The following is a 23,117-nucleotide window of genomic DNA, read 5'->3' as shown; positions in this document are numbered from 1 at the left end:
ACGTCTTCCTTTGTTTTTCCTCTGTCTTTCTTATCTAGCATGTTTTCTTCTATCATGTATACCCATCAACATCTTTTACCAGGGAATATCTTGAGGGCATTGTCCTCCACCTCCCCGCGGTTAGGCTTGGGGCCACTCCCAGTGATGAGAGGGAGTGGTGCGAACGGAGGTATTTTTGCTCACCCTCTCAACCAGCTGCGATCAAAGACATCACCAAGCGCGCTGCTCATCTCATCTCACACCTCATTTCCGGTTTGACAAAGACATCTAGACCTTGCTTTCTGCAACTCCAGCTACGACGTCGTTGTATACCTCAAGTGCATAAAAAGGCGATGGCTTTGGAGAAGATGGAGTCACTAGGTTTTATTAAAGGCAGAGCAATGTGCCATCCTAATCTACTTGAGCAGCCGTGTATCTCTTACAAGGAACTTTATGTCTCTTCCAGTCATCCTTTTGACATACCTGACCGCAGTAGAATGCCGAACTGCATGCAGCACACGCATTCAGTTCAACCAACTTGAAGAGCCCGGGGCGGCCCTCGTTCTGCGTGCGAAACGCGTAATGCGCATACGGACACTACATCAAGCTTATTAGAAAAATCACTTTATGTTGCACTACGATCGACATACCCGTGGACTCGAACACACCATTGTCCCTTCACTCGCACCCTGCAAGCGGGTTCTCTTAGCATCGGGGAGCTGGTCCAAGGCTTCAAAGACCAAAGCCAACTGCTCCCTCGCCAATGCTGCGGCATCCTTATCGTCGCCTTTCGCGTAAATTTCGAGACTCTTCTCCGTGGCTTCTTTCGCCTCTTGCAGCTGAGAGGCCTTGAGATGTGCTGACCCAATCAGGCACCAAGCTCCGCCGATTGGTGGTGACTCGGGTTTGTAGGCGCGCAATCTGATTCGCAACATATCTTTTGCGAGTTGAATGTATCGTTCACGACCACTTGCGTTGTCTGCAGCCATTTGTTGATGGATTAGACGTTCTGTTTCCCGGTCCACTGCATGGGCTTCCGCTGAGGTGACATCGTCGCGGAAGTCGGGGTGGATGGAGCTCGCCATGGAGGACATGATGTCTGTCTCTGTGCTGAGTCGGGCTTTGGTAGTTGAGTTTCAGTGTGTGAAGAGACTGTACGACAACGTTCAGAGGCCTTAGTCTCTGCATGGTGGAAGCAGACCGCCTCCAAGCTCCTCTGCCGCTTGCGGAGCTGGCGCGCCCCCACCTCAACTTTCTTCTTCCTCTCTTCGGCGCATCGCCACCAACAGCATCAAGTTTCTTTGCGCTGAGCTTTATTCACATATTGCATCCGCTACCTAAACGCCTGCATGTCGCATGATGCGTTAGATGGCGGGATTGTTTGCAAGGCTGTCTTGTCTGCGCGACTCTTTACTTACAACGCGCAACAAAGACCGCGCCTACAATGGGGGTATCGGTTGGCCAGTCATGCTGTAGTCTTCGCTCATTTCGCTAGCTTTTGCTAATACGAGGTTGTATCTGGGTAGCCTTGGAAGACGAAAGAGTAGACGCAGTGACGTTCTGCATCGATCATGTTGGGCAGGCGGGCACATATGGTCTGTGCGCAGTTGCCTTGAATGTGCCAGGGCCGTCCAGCTCCATCCACCACGATGCTTACATGCTACCCGTTTCGAACAACCCTACAACCTTGCAATGAGATATTAGGCTGGCGATCAGTACTCGTCGTATCGCGATGATTCAGTGACGCACGCGACACGGTTCGCCTGCTCGCCATCGGGTCGCTTCACTCTAGCGACCGGTCAATACAAGTGGCGGAGTTGCCGGTAATGAACAATTGTGTGGCTGGCGGTATGCACTTCGATTCGCCTGATTTCGATTACACATGCAGTAGCAAGCTTCCTAGGTGCACTTACCGCGATAGTCTCTACTGAATGGATATGCAGCTCAGCACTGCGCCCGCATGAGGCTGAACATTGGCATAGGTAATCTTTGCCGCAATGACTTCCCCGCAACTCTCTAACGATCTTATCTCTTTCACAATCGCCTAAGGACTTCCGGAGACCATGCAACGGCCACTGAACGACTGCGAGAGCCGCGGTGTAGGTTGTACCCGCAATCTTGCCAAGGTCTGGTACTGTGTGGACTGTGCCTGTGAGTTCTGCGACCCGTGTTGGCAACACTTTTTGGCGCATCGTGGCGGGAAAGAAGGAAGAGATGGATCGCATGAGAAGGTAGAGTATCGTGTGTATGCGAGACTCAAGAGCATATTGGATCCACAATACAACGAAGACCAGGTGGAAGAACTCCACGAGGATGACCTGGCCACTACCTGGTTTGGTACGATTTGTTCCAGAACAAGAGCTCTTACAACGACTGACCTCGTCTAAGGGATAAAAAGAGACGACGATTCAGAACGGTACGACAGCTTCCATAGCAGAGGCGACCAGTCAGACCGTCAACAATTTTTCGACTATGATGTGTACTCAGCCTTATTGCGTAACCCGCTCAAAAGCGGAAAAGAAAAATACCCGCAACTGGTATCTTTCATCGGCCAAACCAGTAACGAACCCATCAATCCATTCTCCCGTTAACGCTTCGAAACTGACGGCGCACCAGATGCTGGAAAAAGTACGTTGATCAAGATGCTCATTCAGTTACGAGGGACCGGCTTGAAGGAACGAAATCCTTCTCCTGTTGTTGGCTTGAAGCATCTAGAGCCGCAATCCGGACACGAGAGGCTCGGTAATGATCCAGTGGAGCACACTCCAACATCGGCCGATGTACATCTGTACGCAGACCCAATGAGCATGGATTCCCGAACACCTCTACTGTACGCAGACTGTGAGGGCTTAGAAGGCGGAGAGAATCCGCCGATCGGTGCCCATGAGAACCGCAGGTCGCGGTCGGACCCAGAACGGATCCATGCGCAACTGGGTGAAGGCCGTATGCGATCATTGGCATGGGCTACTGCAGATACTGAGAGGGCAAGAAGAAGATACATCGTGAAGGAGCTTTACCCGCGCATTCTCTACACTCTCTCAGATGTTGTGGTCTTTGTTATGCATGGCACAAATTCCAAGTATGTGTAAGGACTCCTATTGGGCTCTATTTGCTTACAACGTCTTAGAACATTCGAAGTCACAACTCTGCAACCTCTATTGCAATGGGCAGAAGCATCATTGGAGACATCAGTGAATCAACCAACACTTCCACACGCCATCATTGCTTTGAACCAATGTGGGCCGAGCGCCAATCCAAATGAATGGGACAACAAGTCGGCAACAGACAGCTTGTTAGCGGCCAACAAACACTGCATCGATCCCAATGGACACCCCTTCTTTATAAGTCTCGTCAGAACCTGGAAAGAAAGAGGACGAAGCATTAGATCCATTCTTGAACTTATACAATGCTACTACTCCACATTTCAAGTCATACGCATACCACGCGGAGGTCGATACCGGCTATTGCACGATCAGATCAATAGCCTTCACCAAGTAATCACGACCTCCTGCGAAAGGTCCTTCGATTCCCGGAAACGAGCGAACATGCTCTTCAAATCTTCTGAGCTGGATATGCATTTCCAGGCAGTGTTCAGTCATTTTTCACGGACACTCACCATGCCTTTCGACTTCGTTGCCATGTCTCTGCGTAGCAATCCGATACCTAACGATTTTGGTGGCCACATGCTTCAACTCGCGCTGGCCATAGAGGCTCACGACAAGAGAACCGCGCTTACTACACCTGCTCTTGAGAAGACGCGCAAGGCTACATTCATCTTTGATCGCATGGCTAGACTTGTGGCTTCTAGTATCTCTCTTGATTGCGTCCGTCATCGAAAAGGTACGTGGCAGTTTCTTTGCATGGTTTTGCTTTAAGAGTCGACGTACATAATGCTCAGCCTGAGTGCATGGCCGACTTGAGGATGTTGAAGAAAATACTATGGCCAATATAGTATTACTGTAGCTCTGAGCCTGGTCTCTGATTACTACCTTCTCCGGCAGGTGCTGCTGGACTTCTCGCCGCCAGTCGTTTCTCCTATTTCCCAATCATTCATCTCTGCTGCTTCTGACACATGACAGGCTCTCCTCTGGACCACTTCGTTCATTACATGAACTACTGCCAGTTCTCAGTGGAGACGTTCTGGAGTCAACATCTTACCTGTGAGTTCCGTAACGGTTCGTATCGATGCGTCAATGTCGCTGCCAATCATAACCCGAAAGGGCACCAAGACGCCAGAGGCAAGATAAAACCAGGCGAATTTGAGTCCACTTTCAATCCAGAAAGCTATCTACGTTCTTGGAGGAAAGAGATTCGGTCGCAGATGCACAACATTGACCGCGAACTAGAGAATGCCTCACAACGAGCCCCAAGCTATTCCAAGGAGGCGTACATGATGCAAATCCATCGCGACGACATGGTGAGCTGTTATGATGCTTCCTTGGGCTCAGCTGGTGGAATTTTGAGTTACGCCACATGCTTCTGCTGTCTTATGCAGTCACCTGAGCACGCTCTTCGTTGTGGTCACGTACTCTGCACGCAGTGTGTGCGAGCCCACGGACAGCATCTGCATGACAATACTAGCACGAGGTCTGTTGTCAAACTAGACTGCTGTCCTTTACACCCTGAGAAAACGGATTGGGAAGTGCCATGCCTCATCAGGTTCAAGCCTGAACACGCGGGAGTTCGACTCCTATGTCTTGATGGGTGAGTCAATGCTAACTTCGATTGAGAGCTCTTCATAGCCCCTCAGCTCCAGGTGAATCGAGCAATGGCCTCGTATACCCATATTCACCGATCTTTACCTCCAAATTCTCTTTTAATTGCTTCATTCCATTGGAGACGCTGACGTATATAAAGAGGTGGCATCCGCGGAATCGTTGAACTCGAAGTGCTAAGAGCCCTCCAAAACCAAATCGGTGACCGAATTCCTATTCAGGCATTTTTCGATCTGATTATGGGAACGAGGTAAGTTCCAATCATTCATAAATACCACAAGACTCACATCTCGCAGTACTGGTGGCATTATTGCGCTAGCAATGGTTGCCAAAGCTTGGAGCCTTAGGCGCTGCTCCGATAAGTTCAGAAAGCTGTGCAGTACCGCTTTCACACCGCGGATGTTGCACAACATCCCTTTCTTGAGACACCTGATAACACTGAGGCTTGCTTCCAAGTATTCGACTGGCCCTCTTAGAGAGACGTTGACACAAGAATTTGGGAAAGAACATCTTTTCGGCAACTATGGAGAACGGAGCTCGTATCTGAACACTAAAGTCGCCGTGACCGCCACGGATAAAACCTGGTCTAAAGCGATCGTTATTGCGAACTACAGCCGGCCGGAGGGCGATAAGAAAAGACTGCGCCCTGCAGAGTATGAGTTTCTGCGACCGGATGGACCAAAGTTCGGCTTCTCGATCGCAGACGCGGCAGCTGCCACGTCGGCTGCACCCAGCTTTTTCAAACCGTTCGAGCACGCTCATACCTATCGCACATACCTAGACGGTGCGCTTTACCACAACAATCCCGTCCGGCTTATGAACCATGAGAGAAAGCTGCTCTGGCCGGATGTCGCCAGTCAAGACCCCGATCTCTTCCTGTCGATAGGCACAAGTCAAAACCAGGCGGACGTGCAAGCCGGCGAACCCGACTCGACAGCAACGGCTTCCGATTCAAGGTACGCATATTAAACGTTACATGCCGAAGTCTTCCTGGTTCTCAACATGTGCTTCAACAAATAATTAAGGGGAATGTACTGATGAAGAAAGTGCCCGACAACCCACCTTTCACATGATGCCTCAGATCGTTTCTACAATGGTACGTCTTTCCAAGATTTGCTTCAATTGCGAGGCGAAGACTTCTGAGAACTTTGCTGATGAAATCGGCAGCGAAACCTCATGGACAGTATTCTCGACGCGGAGAAAGCATGGGACAAGTTTCGCTCTGACATGTGTGCAACGAGCAACAATGCTTCGCGCTACGTGCGCATCAATCCGAATATTGGACGTCGTCCACCGAATCTGGACGAGGTAAACGAAATCGGAGAACTAATCCGCGACGTTCGCAGGTCCTTGAAAACCCCAGAAAGCCGTGCTCAGATTGCAAGAACTATGCACATACTCGTGGCTAGCTCGTTCTACTTCGAACTGCTCAACGGGCCTGTGTCGAATGATGACGGAACTTTCTCGTGCGAAGGTAAGCTATCGTTACGAATAACAATGTGAGATGCATCTAACCGTTGTGCCAGGCCAAATCTGCTGTAGATTCGAGAACGACTCGCCTTACCTCTCGGGCCTAGGCGACTTCTTCGCAAAACGGCAGACAAGTAACTTCCTAACTTTTTTCGAGATAGAGTCTGATCTCGACCGTCTTCATACCCATCAGGTAGGCCTATCGGTGATGACACTAATCCCTAAGCTAACCTTTCAAGATCCCTTTGTCGCTGCAGGTTGTTTCGGAGATGCGGCAACTGGTATCGTTTCAATTGCCGGTCATTACGATACGTGCAAGGAGGAAAGACTCAAAGATTAATATCTCACTGCACATTCGAAGCCGCAATTTGGCACCCGCCAAACACCACATAAGTGGTTTCCCGCGTGCGGTCATGAATGACAATCAGCCGAAGTGTGAGTAGCAGCAATACTGCGGCTATTAGCAGGGCGCTGATATTGTCAAGCTTCTGGTAGCACAATTTTGCCGAGTGTAAGAAGGGACTCGCCTCGCGAGCATCACGAGTTACCGACTTCGAGCGAAATGTCCGAGCTGGAGGCCCCACCACCACGACCTGCAATTCCTTTCAGAAGCGTCTCAGAACAGACTACCTCAGATAGCGCTGAGAGGTTATCGACTTACAGAAGGACGAGGCCGAGGTCGATCGATACCGTGACCAGTCGTCAAGCCAGGCGACGACAGCCAGCAGGCGAGCCATCAGCAGAACATGTGAGAAGCACTCGTATGCCTCAATCATTCACACTGTATCGACCAGCTGGACCTTCTAGCAGTGTAAGGCCAGCAGAAATACCTAGCAATAATACGCATGCACTCAACAAACCATCGCAGCAGCCAAAAACAAGAGAGGCTGCATCTCATGTCGCTACCACATCTACAGGTCCATCTGGAATTTTGCAGACGCACGACTCGCAGCAATCTCGAGGTCCGCATAGAACATCGGAGACTGCGTATATACGACTTCCCCAAGGACGCGCTCCACGACACGTCTCAGATACTCAACCAGCAAGCAACACTACTCGCGTCCCAGACACCAGACGAATGAGCGATCAGTCAAGTATGCGAACAACTAGACGACCTCCCATTCCCGGCGAAGCACAAACTTCGAACAGGACCAATCAAGCACAGCCGATGCCGCCGCCTAGATCCAGAGGCACTTCATACCAAGGCCCGTCGCGACCCAGCTACGCAGAGACGCAGCGACGACAGCCCTTTTTGAATCCAATGCCATCTTCTCTCAATCTGCCTGTTCTGGAGCGCCCTCCCAATACACCGTCTCCAGGCTTGTCTTCAGAAGCGAGTGCACCGAGCGTGCAAGCCCCGTCTCCCTTATCAGAAGTTTCTGATTACGAGGATGGCCCCCAGCGAGAGAGGCAGTCGCGGTTTTCGCTGAGACATATGGCTTCGGTGGTGTTTGGTGAGGACGATAGGAGTGAGGTGTCGAAGGCGTCTTCGCTGGGGCGGAGGAGGCGGCATTGAGGATGTTCGGCATAAAGCAGCTTGAGCGATGCGCGAAGAAGACCAAACTATTCCAAGTTTGCATGTATGTTTAGCGCTGGTAGTGTAGTGTGGGTGAAGAAAGGCCGTCTCATTTGGCGATGGCGACGTCAGCGTCTGCCGAACTCCGCGCTAGAAATTATTGCAGCCGCATTGTTGTACAACGCCCAATCCATCCTCGAAGCAGTTGCACCCTTGATCATGTTTAGACAGCGGTCCGCTTCTCCGAGCTCTCTCTCCAAGTAGGCTCTGCTTAACATGCGCGACAACGCGCGCCATCTACATGAGGGCATGTTCGCCATGATCGTCGCTCAGCATCTCCGCAAACTTTCTAGCATGGAGTTCGTCCGCCGGCTTGCATAATGCGAATGTCGTCACAGCATGGTGATGGACTTTGGGTCTCTGAACTACGTCGTCAAATGCCAGCCCAGTATCAAAGAACATAGCACATATGTGCGACTGCGCTCTCGGATGTCTTGTAGCTGAGGTGAGTTCAGATGGTTTCCAGGTGTCACAAGGCGATGGCAATTCGTTGTCGCCATCAGGGTCCGGGGATTGCGCTAGGTTTATTGCCGGCCGTAAATCCGACCCGGAGTCTGCCCGGGCAGCGGTGTGGAGACGACTTTTCCTCCCCTCGCCATACATAACAAGCTCACCAACCTTTACCATGGCGGCAAGCTCCATCCGTTCGTCCAGCTTTGTTGAAGCATATCTTTTAGGGTATCTTCAGCTGGTATATCTGCAATACCCCGCGCCTTCTTCGCCTGGGTAACTTTCTCGATCTGGAGCCCGCCCTGTCATGACGACATCTTCGATATAATACCTCCGCGAGCAAATACCCTAGCGTACCAGCCCAGAGCTACGCCTCCGCCATTGTCCAACCATGTCTTCAGAATACGCGAATAGATCGTGGAAATCGCGTGTACTCCGTCCTTCGAAGCGCAATGCCACACCGAACGACGATGCGATGACTCGGGAAGCCACGCGCCAATCGCATGGAACGGCAGCCTCGCGCAAGGATGCTTGGTGGAAGACACGCTTGTTCAGCGGCATGATAAACGACATACGGCGGCGAGCACCATTCTATTTGAGCGACTGGAAAGATGCGTGGGACTACCGCGTCGTGCCTGCGACAGTCTACATGTACTTTGCGAACATCCTGCCAGCACTCGCCTTCTCGCTCGACATGTTCGAAAAGACCAATGAGAGCTTTGGCGTCAACGAGGTTCTTCTTGCTTCAGTGCTGGCCTCGGTCGTCTTTTCGCTCGCAGCAGCGCAGCCTCTCGTCATCGTGGGTGTCACTGGACCAATTACCGTCTTCAACTACACCGTATACGATATTATCACCCCACGGGGCACCAACTACTTCGCCTTCATGTGCTGGATAGGCATATGGTCCTTGATCTTCCACTGGATCCTCGCGATTACAAACTCCTGCAACGGCTTACGATACGTTACGCGCTTCTCCTGCGACATATTCGGGTTTTACGTCGCGTTCATATATCTACAAAAGGGGATACAGGTGTTGACGAGGCAATGGGCTGTGAGCGACGCTTCGGCATACCTCTCGATTGTGATCGCTTTGCTAGTCACTGCGGTTGCATACATCTGCGGCATTGTGGGACAGTCGTCGCTACTGCAGCGTCACGTTCGAAAGTTTGTCGAGGACTATGGTACTCCGCTTACCGTCATCTTCTTCACTGGTTTCGTGCACATCGGAAAGATGGCTGGCATTGAGTTGCTCAAGCTACCCACTTCGAAGGCGTTCTTTCCCACTACAGATCGTGGATGGTTCATCCATTTCTGGGACATAAGTGTCGGCGATGTGTTCCTGGCTATCCCGTTCGCCGTGCTTTTGACTATCCTATTCTGGTTCGACCACAACGTTTCTAGTTTGATCGCGCAGGGCACGGAATTTCCGCTGCGCAAACCGGCAGGCTTCCATTGGGATATCTTTCTCCTGGGCATCACGACTGGAGTTGCGGGCCTACTAGGTATCCCGTTCCCGAATGGCCTCATCCCACAGGCACCGTTCCATACTACATCGCTTTGCGTGGCGCGCACTGTCGCTGATTCGGACGACGAAGACAACAAAGGCCACGGCAAACGGGTTGTCGACCACGTGGTAGAGCAACGCGTATCGAACCTTGCACAAGGCCTCCTTACCCTGGGCACAATGACCGGACCACTTCTCATCGTCCTGCATCTCATCCCCCAAGCTGTACTAGCCGGCTTATTCTTCGTCATGGGAATCCAGGCACTCGAAGCAAACGGCATCACACTGAAGCTCATCTTCCTTGCGAAGGACAGGCATCTCACATCACGATCCGACCCCTTAGCACAGATCAAGCGTCGCTGGGTCATCTGGGCGTTCGTCGGTCTCGAACTCATTGGCTTTGGTGCTACTTTTGCGATCACTCAGACAATCGCCGCCATTGGATTCCCAGTCTTTATCTTTCTGTACATCCCCATGCGGACGTTCTTGATGCCCAACTTCTTCACGCAAGAAGAGTTGAATGTTCTTGATGCGCCGACTGCTAGTCCGTTTACCATGGAATCTGTGGGCGGTAACCATGGGCAGGTTGTAGAACCGGACCCGAACGAACAGGTCCTCCAGGAGAGTGAAGAGGCGGAAAGAGGTGAACGGCGGAGCATCAATGATGAGAAGATGGGTGTTCTTGAGGGGCCGAGTCGGAGGAGAGGCAGTTTCCAGAGAGCGGAGTAATCGAACTTAGTGGTTGAAGGATCCCAAAGAGTGTTTGGGACGGCGATAATCGCAGCAGAATGTATTGCTCTGTGCGACATCTTGAAAAACGGATAGCAGAGACTTCTAGTTGAGCTGTACACCAATGGTAGAAGTAGAAATGCTGTACCATACATGCCCGGCGCCTTGTCAACGATGACAGCAAAGTATAACAGCATAAAAGCCGTGTAATGTAGTCGGGTGGACCAGCCCGCTGTTCGGAGCGGAAAAGCTACCTAATCGTACCCAGGCGTACTTGGCATCTTCCCTTCTCTGCTCTTGGCATGATAGCGCCCAGTCGACGGAACCATTTGATCGCCTACACTTATCTACTTCCATCAGCCAAGGATGCAGAGTATTGCCCGCTCCAATCATTGATCGGGTTTAGATGCGCCGAAGCCCAGTATCCAGACCCTGGGGTTACGTGGGTGAATGCCGACGATAAGCTGCTAGCCATGGACACAACACCTTTGCACATTGGAAGATCAAGGTCTTTCGAGGCCGATGGAAATGTGCAGAAATTATTGATCGAGGCTTTCGTGGAAGGATATTGATATTATACAGCAACCATGATTCCGGAGGAGGGCCGGCGGCTCCTCGGTGAGCTTACACCTGAAGAAAAGCCTGCGGCTGGGTACGATAAGATCGCGCAATGACTGATGAATACTCAACAGTGGGTATCATGGACATCAAGGTAGATACCAGCGATGCTTGGTATTGCCAAGGAATTCCTCCGAAGATTCAGGAACGGACATATAGAAGAGCGATATCATGAGGTCGTTGACTGCCGAATTCTTCCTACATCAGCCTTCGGCATGCCGTCCTTCACCAAGTTGCTGCCGTTTCTGGCAAGTATTGCCTCGCTCTCGGAATCCAAGCCTTTGAGCCAGCCATCAATCGTCTTTGCTCCTCTAAAAAGCACTGCTCCCGCAAGTGCGCAAAACATCGTTGTCGACTATTACGGAGATGTCGATGGTGAGCTTACAATCACGTACGCGGCATGTGACGATGCTGCCGCTTCCATCGTTTCCGCAAAGCAACGTATAGGCCAGACACATGTCGGCGCTCATCCTTTGGCGAGACGCCACGAGGAACATGAGAACAGGCGGCCAAACAAATTCGTCTGGTTGACTCCAGCTGAGATGTCTGGGGGCTGTCTTCATGCCTTTCTCGATGGAGAGCTCATCGGAAAGTCCGACGAGCTTGTTGTCACCAAACGCTATGCTCGCCGCCAGGAAAGGAAGTCGTTTGTTGATGTCGCGGGAACTGACAGCAACTGGTTTGACGGCGTTGCTTATTTGCAGCAAAAGCAGCCAGACGAAGTCTTTGTCGCCTCAGCCAAGAATAAGTCTTTCGGTATTCTAGGTGGAGGTATCTCTGGACTTGCTACCTCAGTACGTAATCCCATCAGTTATGAGATCAACTCCGTGCTAACGAAATGTCCCATAGTTGATGCTGGATTCTGTTGGCATTCACAACTGGAAGATCATCGAGTCATCTCAGCGTATTGGTGGTCGCATTCGCACAGCCTACCTCAACGGCACTTCTCCCGATGAAGGTCAATACCACGAGCTTGGGCCCATGCGTTTCCCGTATGAGATCACAGACTCTGAGACCAACGAGACCTTCCCCTTCAACGACCAGCGCATGATCTTCCAACTGGCTGACGTTCTTAACGAGCTCAACGCCGACAAGGAGGAGCTTCATGTCAAGTTCATCGAATGGATTCAGTCATCTCCCAACACCCCAGCCGACAGTCCCTTCCGTCGTCCTGATGGAACAATTCCTAGCAAAACCGAAATAGCGACCGACCCTGCGTACAAGAACACTATCGCATACGGCAATGCCACTGCTGTTGAGGAGGCCAACGCCGCTCTCGATGAGTTCAAGGGTCTGGACACTGAGCGCATCAAGATGTACGCCACCAACATCTTCAAAGCTTACAAGCAAGCCAAGGACGACGGCATGTTCGATTACTCCGAAGTTGCGTACCTCCGCAACAAGCTCAAGTTTGATCTCAACACCACTGACGAGGTTGGCCAATCACACATCTATTGGCCCATGTGGGAGTACGAAACCGTCTACTTCCTTGCGTCCAAATGGGTAACAATCAAAGGCGGACTTTCCAGAATGCCCGCCGCCTTCGAGCCCCTCGTCAAAGACCGCGTCCAATACGGCGCCAAAATCAACGGGCTCTACTGGAACGAGAACAACAAGACGATGTCTGTATCCTGGAAGCCCACCGGCTCCGAGCCATACTCAACCCCAGACAACATCGAAAACTTCGACTACGTACTCAACAGCGTGCCCCTCAACCTCATGAAATTCTGGCACCTCCCGCGGTACTCCAGCCTCCTCAAACGCGCAATCGACCGCACCCTCTTCGCCAACGCGTGTAAAGTAGCCGTGCAATTCAAAACGCGTTTCTGGGAACACCTCGAGAAGCCCATTATCGGCGGATGTACACGCCTCTACCAACCCAACTTGGGTCAAATCTGCTACCCTAGCTGGCAAGTAAATGCTACCGGCCCAGGAACAATGCTAGCCTCCTACCTCTCCGACTACGAAGCCACAGTCGCATGTGCGATGCCCGAAGCTGAACACATGGCGTATATCAAACGCGCGTTTATCGAGATGCATGGCAAGGAAGTGGTAGAGGAGAACTGGACTGGCAACTACGAGCGTCAATGCTGGGAGCAAGACGAGCACCAAGCCGGTGCCTTCACGATGCAGATTTTCGGACAGCAGCACTTGTATCTTCCGGCGTTCTACCAGACGGAATTCAATACCGTGTTTATTGGGGAGGCGGCGACGTTTACTCATACGTGGATTTTTAGTGCGTTGGAGAGTGCGACGAGGGGGACTGTTCAATTGTTGTTGGATATGGGGCTTGTGGATGAGGCGAAGAAGATCACCGAGACGTGGATGGCGAGGTTTATTGAGGTTTAGAATTCTAAAGGAGTGGGTAGATTAGATGGGTTTATGTGATGATGAGATTATGAATAAGTGGTTTTTGAGCAAACTTAGGAATTTCGTTGTGACTTTTCTCTTGAATAAATTGTTACACCTAGACTCTGGTAGTACTCGATGCGAATATGTTCTCGGATGTATCGCGCTTCAGTCTTTGAGCATTGAGGTGGCACATCACATGTTTTATCAAACAAAGCTTATGTTGATACTTTCATAGATTGATATGTACTACCAATTCCCATGTACTTTCTACTTCAAAAACAATCAACGATGATCGTAAAAGGGGGGTATCAAAATGGCTCAAACATCCATGTGAAAAAAACCCTCGCCGCCCATCCATCCGTAAAGGAAAGAAAGAGCGATCCAAACGCCTCATGGATCGTAACGTGAACGCTCAATATAAATTTACTGGAACAGAAATGACCATCAATCACTCCCCCAGGTTCCGCATCTTTGGACTCTTCTTCGGGGGGTGATTGAATGAATCGCTAGTGCGGGCGCGTTTAAGATTCGCCGGTGGTGGTCCAGCCCTACTGCTTCCACTGCTGGCCTGGCTGGCACGCTTGGCCAACTTGGCGGCCTCGCGAATGCGAATACCACCGGCAGGGCTGTTAAACCCACTTCCGCCTCCGGCGGTTGCAGCCGAACTTCCAGCAGGAATCTCTTCGGCAAGACGATCGGCAAGAGCAGCGTCGTATTCGCGCTCGCTAGCACGGACGGCACTAGGGTCCTGTTGGCGGGCTGTAGCGAGCATGTCAACGCTGCCGTCGTCGCTGTCTTCATAGTCAGACTCGGATCCTTCAGAGACATCGGAGGCGATGGGCGCAATGTTAAGGATTTGCATAGCGGTCGTGGGACCGCCGGAGTCGCTGTCGCTGTCGCTGTCGCTGTCGGGCTCGGATGAGGCGTCGGAGGCAAGGTCCGAGTCGACATCGCCAGAAGAGCAAGAATCCAGTGGAAGGAAAGAGGCAGGGGGGAGAGTTGAGCTGGGAAGGTTTTTCCGTGACGCAGAAAGAATCCTCTCCTCAATTACACGCTGAGGACTTGATCTAGGAGACTCAACTTCAGGAGATGACTGCCTGCAGTTGAGTGCATCCTGGATGGCCTTGGGATACAAGGTTGACCAGCGGCGAGCGGCGACATGGGACGGCGCGGTGGGCACTTGTGATCGTCGTACGTGGATGGAGAAGTTGTCCTCTGGCTGCACACCACCCAAACCCGAAGCCTCAAAGTCCATTAGTTCTGGGCTGGTATTGCCGCTATCATTCCTCAAGGCCTCTGGCGAGAAGCCAAGGTCATCTCCACTCGAGACAGTGCGTGATCCGCTGTCGACATCCATCGGCGTGGTGTCCAAAGAACCCCGAGGCTCGGCCAGGTCCAGCGACGTCCTCTTGGTCGGGGATGATGTGCCCTGTTTGACACCGAGAGGCTGGTTCGTGATTGGCTGATAATTGCCGGGCATGGTAAGGAAGGCGCCGTTACGATCGCCGCTCAGATCAGTGCAAAACTTGGCCTTGGTGTAGAAGATCATGGGTCCGTCATCGCGCCTGCGAGGCTTTGATGAGGAGCTCTGCATGATGGAACTGCTGAAACTCGAGGAGTTTCCCGTGGGCTGTGGTTGGTAAGAGTAGTTTGCTGAAGAGTCGGCATCGAAGGCGTAAAACTCATCTTCGTTCTCCGACTCATCCTTGCGGAAGAACATGGGCTTGTACGCAAACTTGTTCTGCTCCTTCTCACGCTGGGCACGAGCTTGCCTTCTGGCGATCGTGAATTCATCGACCATGTCGCTGCCGACACCGCTGTTGCCAGTCTTCATACCCTTGAAAGGCGACTGGGAGCCGGACTCATTCGGTGAGGCGCCACTCCAATGCTCCGACGAGCTGTCGCCGCTGTGCTTGGTGATGTTGAGGCCGCCCTTCCATCGGATTTTGCGACCATCGCGAGATATTTCGAGATGATTGCTGTACTCATGCAAGGCGTCCTTGACGAACTCAGGCGTGACGTTGAGAGTGTGTAGTTGGGCCATGTTGATAAGCAGGTTGAGGTATATCCAGCCGTGACCGAGGGGTGCTTCTCCAGAGTCCATGTCTGGTGGGGTGAAGCCAAGATGGCGGATGTAGTCCATGTTCTCTGTAGGCACCTGTGCACGGTAAGGGTCCAGGTCTAGCGGTCGTGTGGGCCGTTGGTCGGGAGACAGGCCTGAGCCCGCGAAGTCCTGTTCCTCGATATGCAGGCTAGGGCGGAAGCCCTGTAGAGCTTCGTCCTGGTCTCTATGGCTCTCTTGACCAGCATTGGCACCGCGGTCGTTCCTGATGCGAGCTTCACGCTGACCCTCGGGCTTCTGGTTTTGGCCTGTCGCTTCTCGTTGGACACGATCAGCTGTAGCTGCTGACTGGGATACCTCCTGTTGCTGCATTGGGTGTGGGTGGGACCCGGGCACAGAGCGCTTGCCAGCAAAGATCTGCTCCAAACGGCGCACGACCATCTTCTTCCTGGACTTGTCGGTCATGGGGGCGGTCTTGTTGTTCGGTAGTAGGCCCATGGGGATATCGTGGAGGTACGACTGGATGTTTTGCTGTTGCCGGCTGTAGGCGGATTTGGTCATCTTGCGGCTGTCGTTGTCTTGATTGGATTGTCCCGACGAATTGGGGCCGGATGCAGATAGGGAAGCGTAGCCCGACTCGGCGAAGCGCGATGTGGAGGAAGCGGTATTGTGGGTTTGGAGTGCCGGGGTGTAGGCTGAGATATCGGCGTAGTCGTTGGCGGTGCCTTCGTCGAGTTCTGATGCAAACTTGCGCAGAGTCTCCTCGAGTTCCTTCTTCTTGTGGTCTGGCAAGCCATGGAACCTCACTTCGAACAACTTCTCTTCTTGCAGATGGGCATCGTAGAGCTTCTCGTACTTCCTCAGCCGCTGCTTGAGCTTCTTGTTGGCGACGGTCAAGTCGTCAATGACGCTTCGGAAGTCTTCGGTGCTGCTGCCATCTGTGCCAATGTGGCCGAGGGGGCGATATGGCATGGTGGCACGTGCCTGAGTGGAGTGCGAGTTATCGGGCGGTGTCTCGGACGAAGACGAGTTGCGGAGAAAGAAGGGCGGTTCATCTAGAGCGGTGGTCAGTCCTACTCTCTCCTCTACCATGTCCTGGGCGACACTCACTGTCGACGAAGGACGACTTTCCCTGGCTGGCCGTGTTGTTGGTCTTTTCAAACCATTGTCCGGCGTCGCTGCTCTCGCCGGAGCTGGTCTTGTGGGAGAGAAGCTGAGGGGACACGCTCGAGGGCGGGTTGGCCTTGTCGCTGGCAAGGGTGGGCGACGTCTCTGCAGTCGGCGCCTTCTTGGCCTCGCGTCTTGAAGGCTGGGGCTGGGGCGGTGGGCTATGGCGGAGAGAGACGGATTGGTGGGCTGGCGGGCGGCGTGGGTGGGAGCGCGCAGCCATGGGAATGGTTCCCGGGCGGTCGTTCATGAGGGCGGGTGGAGAGTTGGCAGGCTAGACAGGCAGGATGCTCCCCATGTGGATATGATGGTGAATGTCCAGGCCGTGTGCGTATATTGTAGACTGGGAGAGGCTGTCGAGTACGGGCAGCGGCTATGTTGTGTGCCAGGCTCGAAAAGATCAGACGCTTCCGCGGCGGTGGTTCGAATGGCAGAGATGCTGGTAGCGGCGTTGTCGGGGCGGTGGGCGTGCAGTTGAAACGTGCAAAGCTGGCTGAAGAGAGTTGTGGGCTCTCTCGGCGCTGGTTTGAGAAGATGAGCCATGATGGGCATCGATCTTGATGTGGGTAAGCATGTCGATGCTCTCGATTTCCAACTTGCCAAGACTGCAGCTGGAGATCGAGGGTACCTGGCCGCGAAGAGGCAGCTGTGGCGTTCCGGGCTAGCGAGCGACTACCGGCAATCGACGATGGGCCTTGCTCTCCAACCCACCATCGCCCAGACAGGCTCCCATCGCCCTTGTGTCCCGCCCGTTGGCCCTGCGCGCTCGATGCCTCTCCATATCTCTGATGGCCATCGACTCCATGCTGCTTCTCCGGAGAACACAAAGTCTTCTAGCCAGCACTACCGCACTGCCGCACTGCCGCACTGCCAGCTGCGTGAACAACGTGCAATCGCCCGCACATGAGCTTGCCACCACCGTCTAGATCCGCGTCTGACAGTTGCTGCACGGCAGGATGGATGGTCCAGGCCCCATTTCACACAATGGCTTCCCATCACAACAGAACCGTGGCGGCACGAACCGTTGACGCGCTGCCGCTAGAGCTTCACCAGCCACACCAGACACTCATCACTCACTCAAACACGACCACAGCATCCATCGAGATTGCAAATACTAGCCCGGTCTCTCCTGACGCGCACGCCCTCGTGTCCCCTCGCTGGATGAGGTCACTCTTGCAACCGCCTGAGAAGCGCAATCGATTTCCTGGACCCTGATCTGTCCTTGGTTGTTCGGCCTACCCACCCTGCCACCCTAATTGGCCGGCGCCCGAGCCCCAATGTGCCGCCCTCATCGCTGCCAGCATCGCCATCGAGAGGGCCATCGCAATAAAGGGTCCAGCTGGAACACTCGTTAATGCATCTCACGGCAGGCATGCAACTGATCTCCTCTGACACGCATACCCAAAGGGTCTTATCACGCCTGGATCCTCAGGGGCTTCGACCTGGGACGACGGCTGACCATGACTGCTTGCTCCAACATTTTTCACTCTCACGGTGGGGTGATGCCACTTTCAACCTCAGATCACCGATTGAGCTCGGATCGCAGATTACTCGTTACAACACTGCAGGGCAGAGCGCGCCGGGGGGACGCCCCGGCCAAATCACCGAATCGCAACCAATCTTGTTTCGTAACTCGTTAGGATGCACGTCGCCATCGGCGATGCTGGAATTAGGCTCATAATCATCGTGCGATGGTGTTTGGAACTGTCGAAAACCCGAGGGGGTTTCGTACAGGGAATGGTCACACTCAACATCTCATCGAGATCGCATGTGCCGTGACCTCTTCGCTAGTGTAACGGGAAAAAAGTAGAGACACAGAGTACATCATGGCCTCGGCTTAACATGCCATGAAACAAGTCAACGCCCACCGATGCATAAACAAACTCAGATGCGCGCACCCTTACTCCTCAGCACGTTGACGGCTGAATGTCCCGTGTAGTTGAGCCACTCGCCCAGTCCGCCCATGAAGCCGCCAACTTTCATCAAGTCTTGTAGTCTGTTATCTAGAAACTGCTCCGTCTCTACAAAGTTGGCCGACTTGTCCTGTGTCATGTATAACTCGGTCGAAGAGTAGATGGCGGAGAGTGTCGCTCGCTTGGTGTACCAGCTGCTGTCTACACTTTGGTCCCCTGATAGGAACCATATCTCGTCTGCGAGTCTCGCAAGTTCGGCGATAGATGCCGGGACGTACGTGGGCTGGGCCATGATGGCGAGTGCCTATCAACCATCAGCACGCTGACCTTTGCTGTTGTGTATGCACTGTCCTACCTCCTGCCACCGATGTACGACGGGTTCGTTCGCCCGCAACCGCGCCAACGTCAAGGTCCTCACTTTTGCGCCAACGCCCACTTTCTTCCCTTGCTCTCCCTGGTCTGGGAATTGTACATTGTTCTGTATTGCCAAGCGCTGCGTGACAAGATGGTAATTGATCAGATCAAAGACGCCTCGCGGAAGCAGATTCGTAGAAACATCAAGGTACCCGGCGTCGCGAGCACCAAGCTTCAGTGCGTCCATAGTAAACCCATGGCTGGGTACGTGTGCGTATGCGGAGGAGAGAATGGCAGACTCGGCGGGAGGGAATGGCGGCGGTTGGGCGTAATCATACGAATGGTATAGGCATCGTTGTCTCGAAGCGGGTGCTGCGCGAGTTGAGGCTGCTCGGACACTCCCGAGTAGCGAGCTGGCTAGTCGTGATGGTGGCATGGTGGATGCAATTGAAGATGTAGAGATCAGCCGATGCGGACATTTGCTGCCTTCTCCGCAAATCTGCCAAGACCGCAATCGATCAGATCTGACGCTAACCCTGTGACGTCGTAGAGCTGTCGATCAATTTCGACGTTGAATCTGAGAATCGATCTCAACGTCGTCTGCATATCGATCTTGGAGGCTGAAGGCGAAACTGATTTACCACGTGGCGATTAGACACCATTCCAAATTTTACACGAGGCTGGAGATCCTCATACGCCTGTATCTTGAGATCTTGTCTAACACATCGCCACGTGACCGACGCGTCCGACGCGTCTGCGCTAGTGGCAATACTTCTGAGATCCAGCATCTGCCTGCACGCATGTAGTCCACAATTCCCCTGGCATCCAGCAGACAATTGCCATCCGATCTTCAGGAACCCATCGGATACCCCGCAAATCTCAGAGGCGACATCTAAACGAATCGAAACGCGATCTTGACCACACCACGCCCGCACGCGCATCGCAGCCTACACGTCCCCGCCGACACCCCGCGTAGAATCGAGACTGCCTCGGTATACAAGGAAGAATTGGATCTGCATTCTGAACATGGCGCGCGGCAAAAATGTCGAGGTCAGCGAGTATGAGCGGAAACGGCAGGAGAACATTGCAAAGACGCAGGCGCTCTTGCGCAACCTTGAGATGGAGGCTGCAGAAGCCGGTCTAGGACCCACAGGCAAGGCAAAGGCATCCGTGCCATCGCGACCAAAAGCGAAAAAGCCCGCGCCCAAGAAGATTAAGCAAGAAGAAGTAGCGCCACGTAGAACATCATCACGCTTAAAGGGCATTGTGGCAGACAGTGAGGTTGCAAAGCGCAAAGCAGAGGACGAATACGTCGCGATACGTGAGGCTGATCGCGCGAAGCGACAACGCGTTAGTGATGCCTTCAATTTCAGTGACATAGTCGTAGCAGGCAAAGACTGGAACAGGAGTGGGAACTTCCTCTCTGTTGGCCCAGCGGATCCGTACGCGCGCACATTCGATTACAATGACGTGAAGGAGACTACCGACAAGGAGTTGAGAGCACTCCGAGAGCGCATGAGCGGCCTGGCACTATGGGAAGACTTTGAGCCGAATGAAATCAAGATCACGCCAGAGCGCATATACTCCATGGGTCTACATCCCACAACCGACAAACCATTAGTATTTGCCGGCGACAAGCTCGGCAACCTAGGTATCTGCGACGCATCACAAAAAGTAGCAGAAGTAAAAATCGAAGACGACGAAGACGCAGACAGGGAAGGGCCCACCATCACAACCCTCAAACCGCACACCCGCACAATCCACACCTTCCAATTCAGCCCTCACGACGCAAACGCGCTCTACACAGCCTCCTACGACTCCTCCGTGCGTAAACTCGATTTGGCAAAGGGTGTTGCAGTCGAAGTCTACGCCCCGAGCGACAAGGACGAAGAAGCACCCCTTTCCGGTCTGGAAATCTCAAAAGATGACCCTAATACCTTGTATTTCTCTACCCTCGACGGCCAATTTGGCATCTACGATATGCGCACTCCGAGCGAGAAAGCAGCGGGACTGCAAATCTTCCAGCTGAGCGATAAGAAAATCGGAGGGTTTACTTTACACCCGCTACATCCGCATCTCGTTGCCACTGCCTCCCTTGACCGCACGTTGAAGATTTGGGACCTACGCAAAATTACCGGTAAAGGAGAAAGTAGGGCCCCCGCGCTAGTTGGAGAACACACGAGTAAACTGTCCGTGTCGCATGCTGCGTGGAATAGTGCAGGGCAGGTAGCAACTGCGTCGTACGATGATACGATCAAGATACATGACTTTGGAAACTGTGCGGAGTGGAAAGTTGGTACGACGTTGGAAGAAGAGGCCATGGAACCGAGTGCTGTGGTGCCGCATAACAACCAGACAGGCCGCTGGGTCACTATGTGAGTTCTTCCCCCTTCCCCCTTACCTCCTTACTTCTAACTATACGGATGTTACGCTAACAACCCCAACAGTCTCCGAGCACAATGGCAGCAATTCCCCCAAGACAACGTACAGCGCTTCTGCATCGGCAATATGAATCGTTTCGTCGATATCTACACGGCAAAGGGCCAGCAGTTGGCGCAGCTGGGGGGCGAGGGGATTACGGCTGTGCCGGCGGTTGCGAAGTTTCATCCGACAGTTGATTGGGTGGCCGCTGGTACTGCAAGTGGGAAGCTGTGTTTGTGGATGTAAGATGAGGATGGGGGATGTACGATGGTAGACGGATTTGGGGGAGCGTGGTGCGTAAGCTCGATCGTGTCTTTGCTGTAACGATTGTAATAGCTTTTGGGATCAGCGTGAGGAAATTGTTTGGATACCCAAGGCGAAGTAGGGCCATTGTCTGAACCTCAGACTGCCGTGTAAGCTCTAGCACTTCTTGTTAGTTCTGTGCTTCGATGGGCAGAACGCTAGGTTAGAGTGCGCTGTCGATACAGGGACAATGTACACTTCCTCTGATCTTTACAGTCCGGCGCGACTAGTGTCCCTGGATATCTGGACTTCTTACTACATAAGCTGCATTGCTTCGTAAACGTACACGTACACCGCGAAAAGGAGCTTGCGCGTTCAGCACATTCTTGTCCGACCGTCTCTCGCGCCATTGAAGTTGTATCTGGATGGGTAGAACGGTTGCAACAACTTCATTGCATGGGTGTGAGGAAGACATTTCCGATTGCGCGCATACCAGTTATCTTCATCATCTTCGCAAACTTCGTATCCTCGCTCTGGAAATCCCATTGCAGTAGCTTTGGTCATGTACCCGGTGTCTTCTTTCGAATGCCTGTCTAGTTCTATCCCCACGATAGTCCTACGACCTTTCCAAGGTTGCTCCTAATAGTACAGGGCTATACCGGATTTGGACTACCAGAGGACACACATACTTGCTTAAACACTAGCTTCCATAGTCGAGGACGAGGTCGCTTGTCGGGTTGCGTTCGATATGGTCGTCTTTACATAAGGATAGACGGTATATGGGTTTGTCTTGCTGGCTATCGAGGTGTTCCTTGGCGGGCAGGACGATCGCAATAGCGTTTTGAATGGGTGTAAGGAACACATCGTTTAGATACCTAAGGCGAAGTATCCCCGTCGCCGTTGGTTCATTGGCATCGTTGGATGCACTTGCGCCCGTCGTTGAAGCTCTGTTCTGGTGGGCAGGATGAACGTGAAAGCTCTCGAATGTTCTGACAACGCCAAACGTCGGTCTTTCGCAGAGAAACATCCAGCATACTCACGATCTTTCTCAATTCTCCGCATCTACGACCGTTCACACCGCTCTACCTCTCCAAAAGCGGAATTAAATAGTTCATGCATGAATCCTCATACTGAACAAGTTTAGAGCAATCGCGATTATCGAATTTACAAACGCGTGCATGTATGCGGTCTATCGCTTTCGGTACATACCTAGGTATTTGCGTACCGTGGTTTGTTTTTCCAATCGGCCGAATGCAGCAGTATCTCCATAGTATGCGACAGGGGACGGCCCGGTCTTTCATGCGCGAACATGGACTTGACAGAACGGTACTCGCGTGCTTGCCATAAGCTGGACTACGCTGTCCGCTGTCTGCAGTCGGAGGAGACAGACATGTCCAGTACCGCACTTTGTCGTTAAGAATAGAACCTTTGACGGACATTTCTCCGGCGTAAGCAGGAAGAATTCATGATCATGTCTTCTCTTATCGCAACGACAAGGTGCCGACGCCTTCCGCCCGCTTACCACCTTCCGCGCTGTTCCTTCACGATCTCCATATAACCGGTT

The 23,117-nt window shown here is 52.8% G+C and overlaps 7 protein-coding genes across 7 annotated transcripts; 4 read left to right on the top strand and 3 right to left on the bottom strand.

Moving 5' to 3' along the window:
* Nucleotides 1-324: 324 nt before the first annotated feature.
* Nucleotides 325-1,245, bottom strand: BKA58DRAFT_68214 (uncharacterized protein). Its single transcript, XM_046175717.1, has 2 exons — nt 630-1,245; nt 325-576 (listed from the first exon to the last, which is right to left on the bottom strand). Exons 1-2 carry the CDS (start codon nt 1,071-1,073, stop codon nt 391-393), a joined length of 630 nt encoding a protein of 209 aa, XP_046019927.1. The 5' UTR covers nt 1,074-1,245; the 3' UTR covers nt 325-390.
* BKA58DRAFT_415213 (uncharacterized protein) lies at nt 1,166-5,663 on the top strand (the record flags this gene model as incomplete). The annotated part of the gene is made up of 8 exons (XM_046172535.1): nt 1,166-1,168; nt 2,136-2,316; nt 2,392-2,538; nt 2,596-3,058; nt 3,107-3,819; nt 4,059-4,683; nt 4,837-4,944; nt 4,991-5,663. The coding sequence occupies 8 exons, from the start codon at nt 1,166-1,168 to the stop codon at nt 5,661-5,663; spliced, it is 2,913 nt and encodes a 970-aa protein (XP_046019926.1).
* A 1,762-nt stretch (nt 5,664-7,425) lies between these two features.
* Nucleotides 7,426-10,423, top strand: BKA58DRAFT_415212 (HCO3 transporter family-domain-containing protein; the record flags this gene model as incomplete). The annotated part of the gene is made up of 3 exons (XM_046172534.1): nt 7,426-7,501; nt 8,706-10,072; nt 10,121-10,423. 3 exons carry the CDS (start codon nt 7,426-7,428, stop codon nt 10,421-10,423), a joined length of 1,746 nt encoding a protein of 581 aa, XP_046019925.1.
* Nucleotides 10,424-11,256: 833 nt separating this feature from the next.
* BKA58DRAFT_406493 (flavin-containing amine oxidoreductase-domain containing protein) lies at nt 11,257-13,390 on the top strand (the record flags this gene model as incomplete). The annotated part of the gene is made up of 2 exons (XM_046171963.1): nt 11,257-11,835; nt 11,891-13,390. The coding sequence occupies 2 exons, from the start codon at nt 11,257-11,259 to the stop codon at nt 13,388-13,390; spliced, it is 2,079 nt and encodes a 692-aa protein (XP_046019924.1).
* Nucleotides 13,391-13,612: 222 nt separating this feature from the next.
* BKA58DRAFT_370580 (frequency clock protein) lies at nt 13,613-17,208 on the bottom strand. Its single transcript, XM_046168994.1, has 2 exons — nt 16,566-17,208; nt 13,613-16,510 (listed from the first exon to the last, which is right to left on the bottom strand). Exons 1-2 carry the CDS (start codon nt 16,870-16,872, stop codon nt 13,842-13,844), a joined length of 2,976 nt encoding a protein of 991 aa, XP_046019923.1. The 5' UTR covers nt 16,873-17,208; the 3' UTR covers nt 13,613-13,841.
* A 1,176-nt stretch (nt 17,209-18,384) lies between these two features.
* BKA58DRAFT_68088 (COQ9-domain-containing protein) lies at nt 18,385-19,443 on the bottom strand. Its single transcript, XM_046175716.1, has 2 exons — nt 18,891-19,443; nt 18,385-18,839 (listed from the first exon to the last, which is right to left on the bottom strand). Exons 1-2 carry the CDS (start codon nt 19,323-19,325, stop codon nt 18,507-18,509), a joined length of 768 nt encoding a protein of 255 aa, XP_046019922.1. The 5' UTR covers nt 19,326-19,443; the 3' UTR covers nt 18,385-18,506.
* A 1-nt stretch (nt 19,444) lies between these two features.
* Nucleotides 19,445-21,664, top strand: BKA58DRAFT_68064 (WD40-repeat-containing domain protein). Its single transcript, XM_046175714.1, has 2 exons — nt 19,445-21,264; nt 21,337-21,664. The coding sequence occupies exons 1-2, from the start codon at nt 19,916-19,918 to the stop codon at nt 21,554-21,556; spliced, it is 1,569 nt and encodes a 522-aa protein (XP_046019921.1). The 5' UTR covers nt 19,445-19,915; the 3' UTR covers nt 21,557-21,664.
* Nucleotides 21,665-23,117: the final 1,453 nt, after the last annotated feature.

The sequence above is a fragment of the Alternaria rosae genome, assembly GCF_020736505.1.
Source record: "Alternaria rosae strain MPI-PUGE-AT-0040 chromosome Unknown BKA58scaffold_14, whole genome shotgun sequence".
In the NCBI taxonomy this organism is placed as follows: Eukaryota; Fungi; Ascomycota; class Dothideomycetes; order Pleosporales; family Pleosporaceae; genus Alternaria; species Alternaria rosae.
The sequence above is the reverse complement of the archived record's forward strand: the minus strand, read 5'-3'. Positions and strand labels throughout refer to the sequence as shown.

Bases quoted from the DNA above. Each gene is read 5' to 3' on its own strand.
- BKA58DRAFT_370580 (XM_046168994.1), bottom strand. From the start codon at position 16,872: ATGAACGACCGCCCGGGAACCATTCCCATGGCTGCGCGCTCCCACCCA. The intron at 16,511-16,565 runs GTGAGTGTCGCC...CCACCGCTCTAG, and splicing joins AAAGTCGTCCTTCGTCGACA to ATGAACCGCCCTTCTTTCTC.
- BKA58DRAFT_68088 (XM_046175716.1), bottom strand. From the start codon at position 19,325: ATGCCACCATCACGACTAGCCAGCTCGCTACTCGGGAGTGTCCGAGCA. The intron at 18,840-18,890 runs GTAGGACAGTGC...GATGGTTGATAG, and splicing joins TCGTACATCGGTGGCAGGAG to GCACTCGCCATCATGGCCCA.
- BKA58DRAFT_68214 (XM_046175717.1), bottom strand. From the start codon at position 1,073: ATGTCCTCCATGGCGAGCTCCATCCACCCCGACTTCCGCGACGATGTC. The intron at 577-629 runs GTATGTCGATCG...AGCTTGATGTAG, and splicing joins TGGTGTGTTCGAGTCCACGG to TGTCCGTATGCGCATTACGC.
- BKA58DRAFT_68064 (XM_046175714.1), top strand. From the start codon at position 19,916: ATGGCGCGCGGCAAAAATGTCGAGGTCAGCGAGTATGAGCGGAAACGG. The intron at 21,265-21,336 runs GTGAGTTCTTCC...CAACCCCAACAG, and splicing joins ACAGGCCGCTGGGTCACTAT to TCTCCGAGCACAATGGCAGC.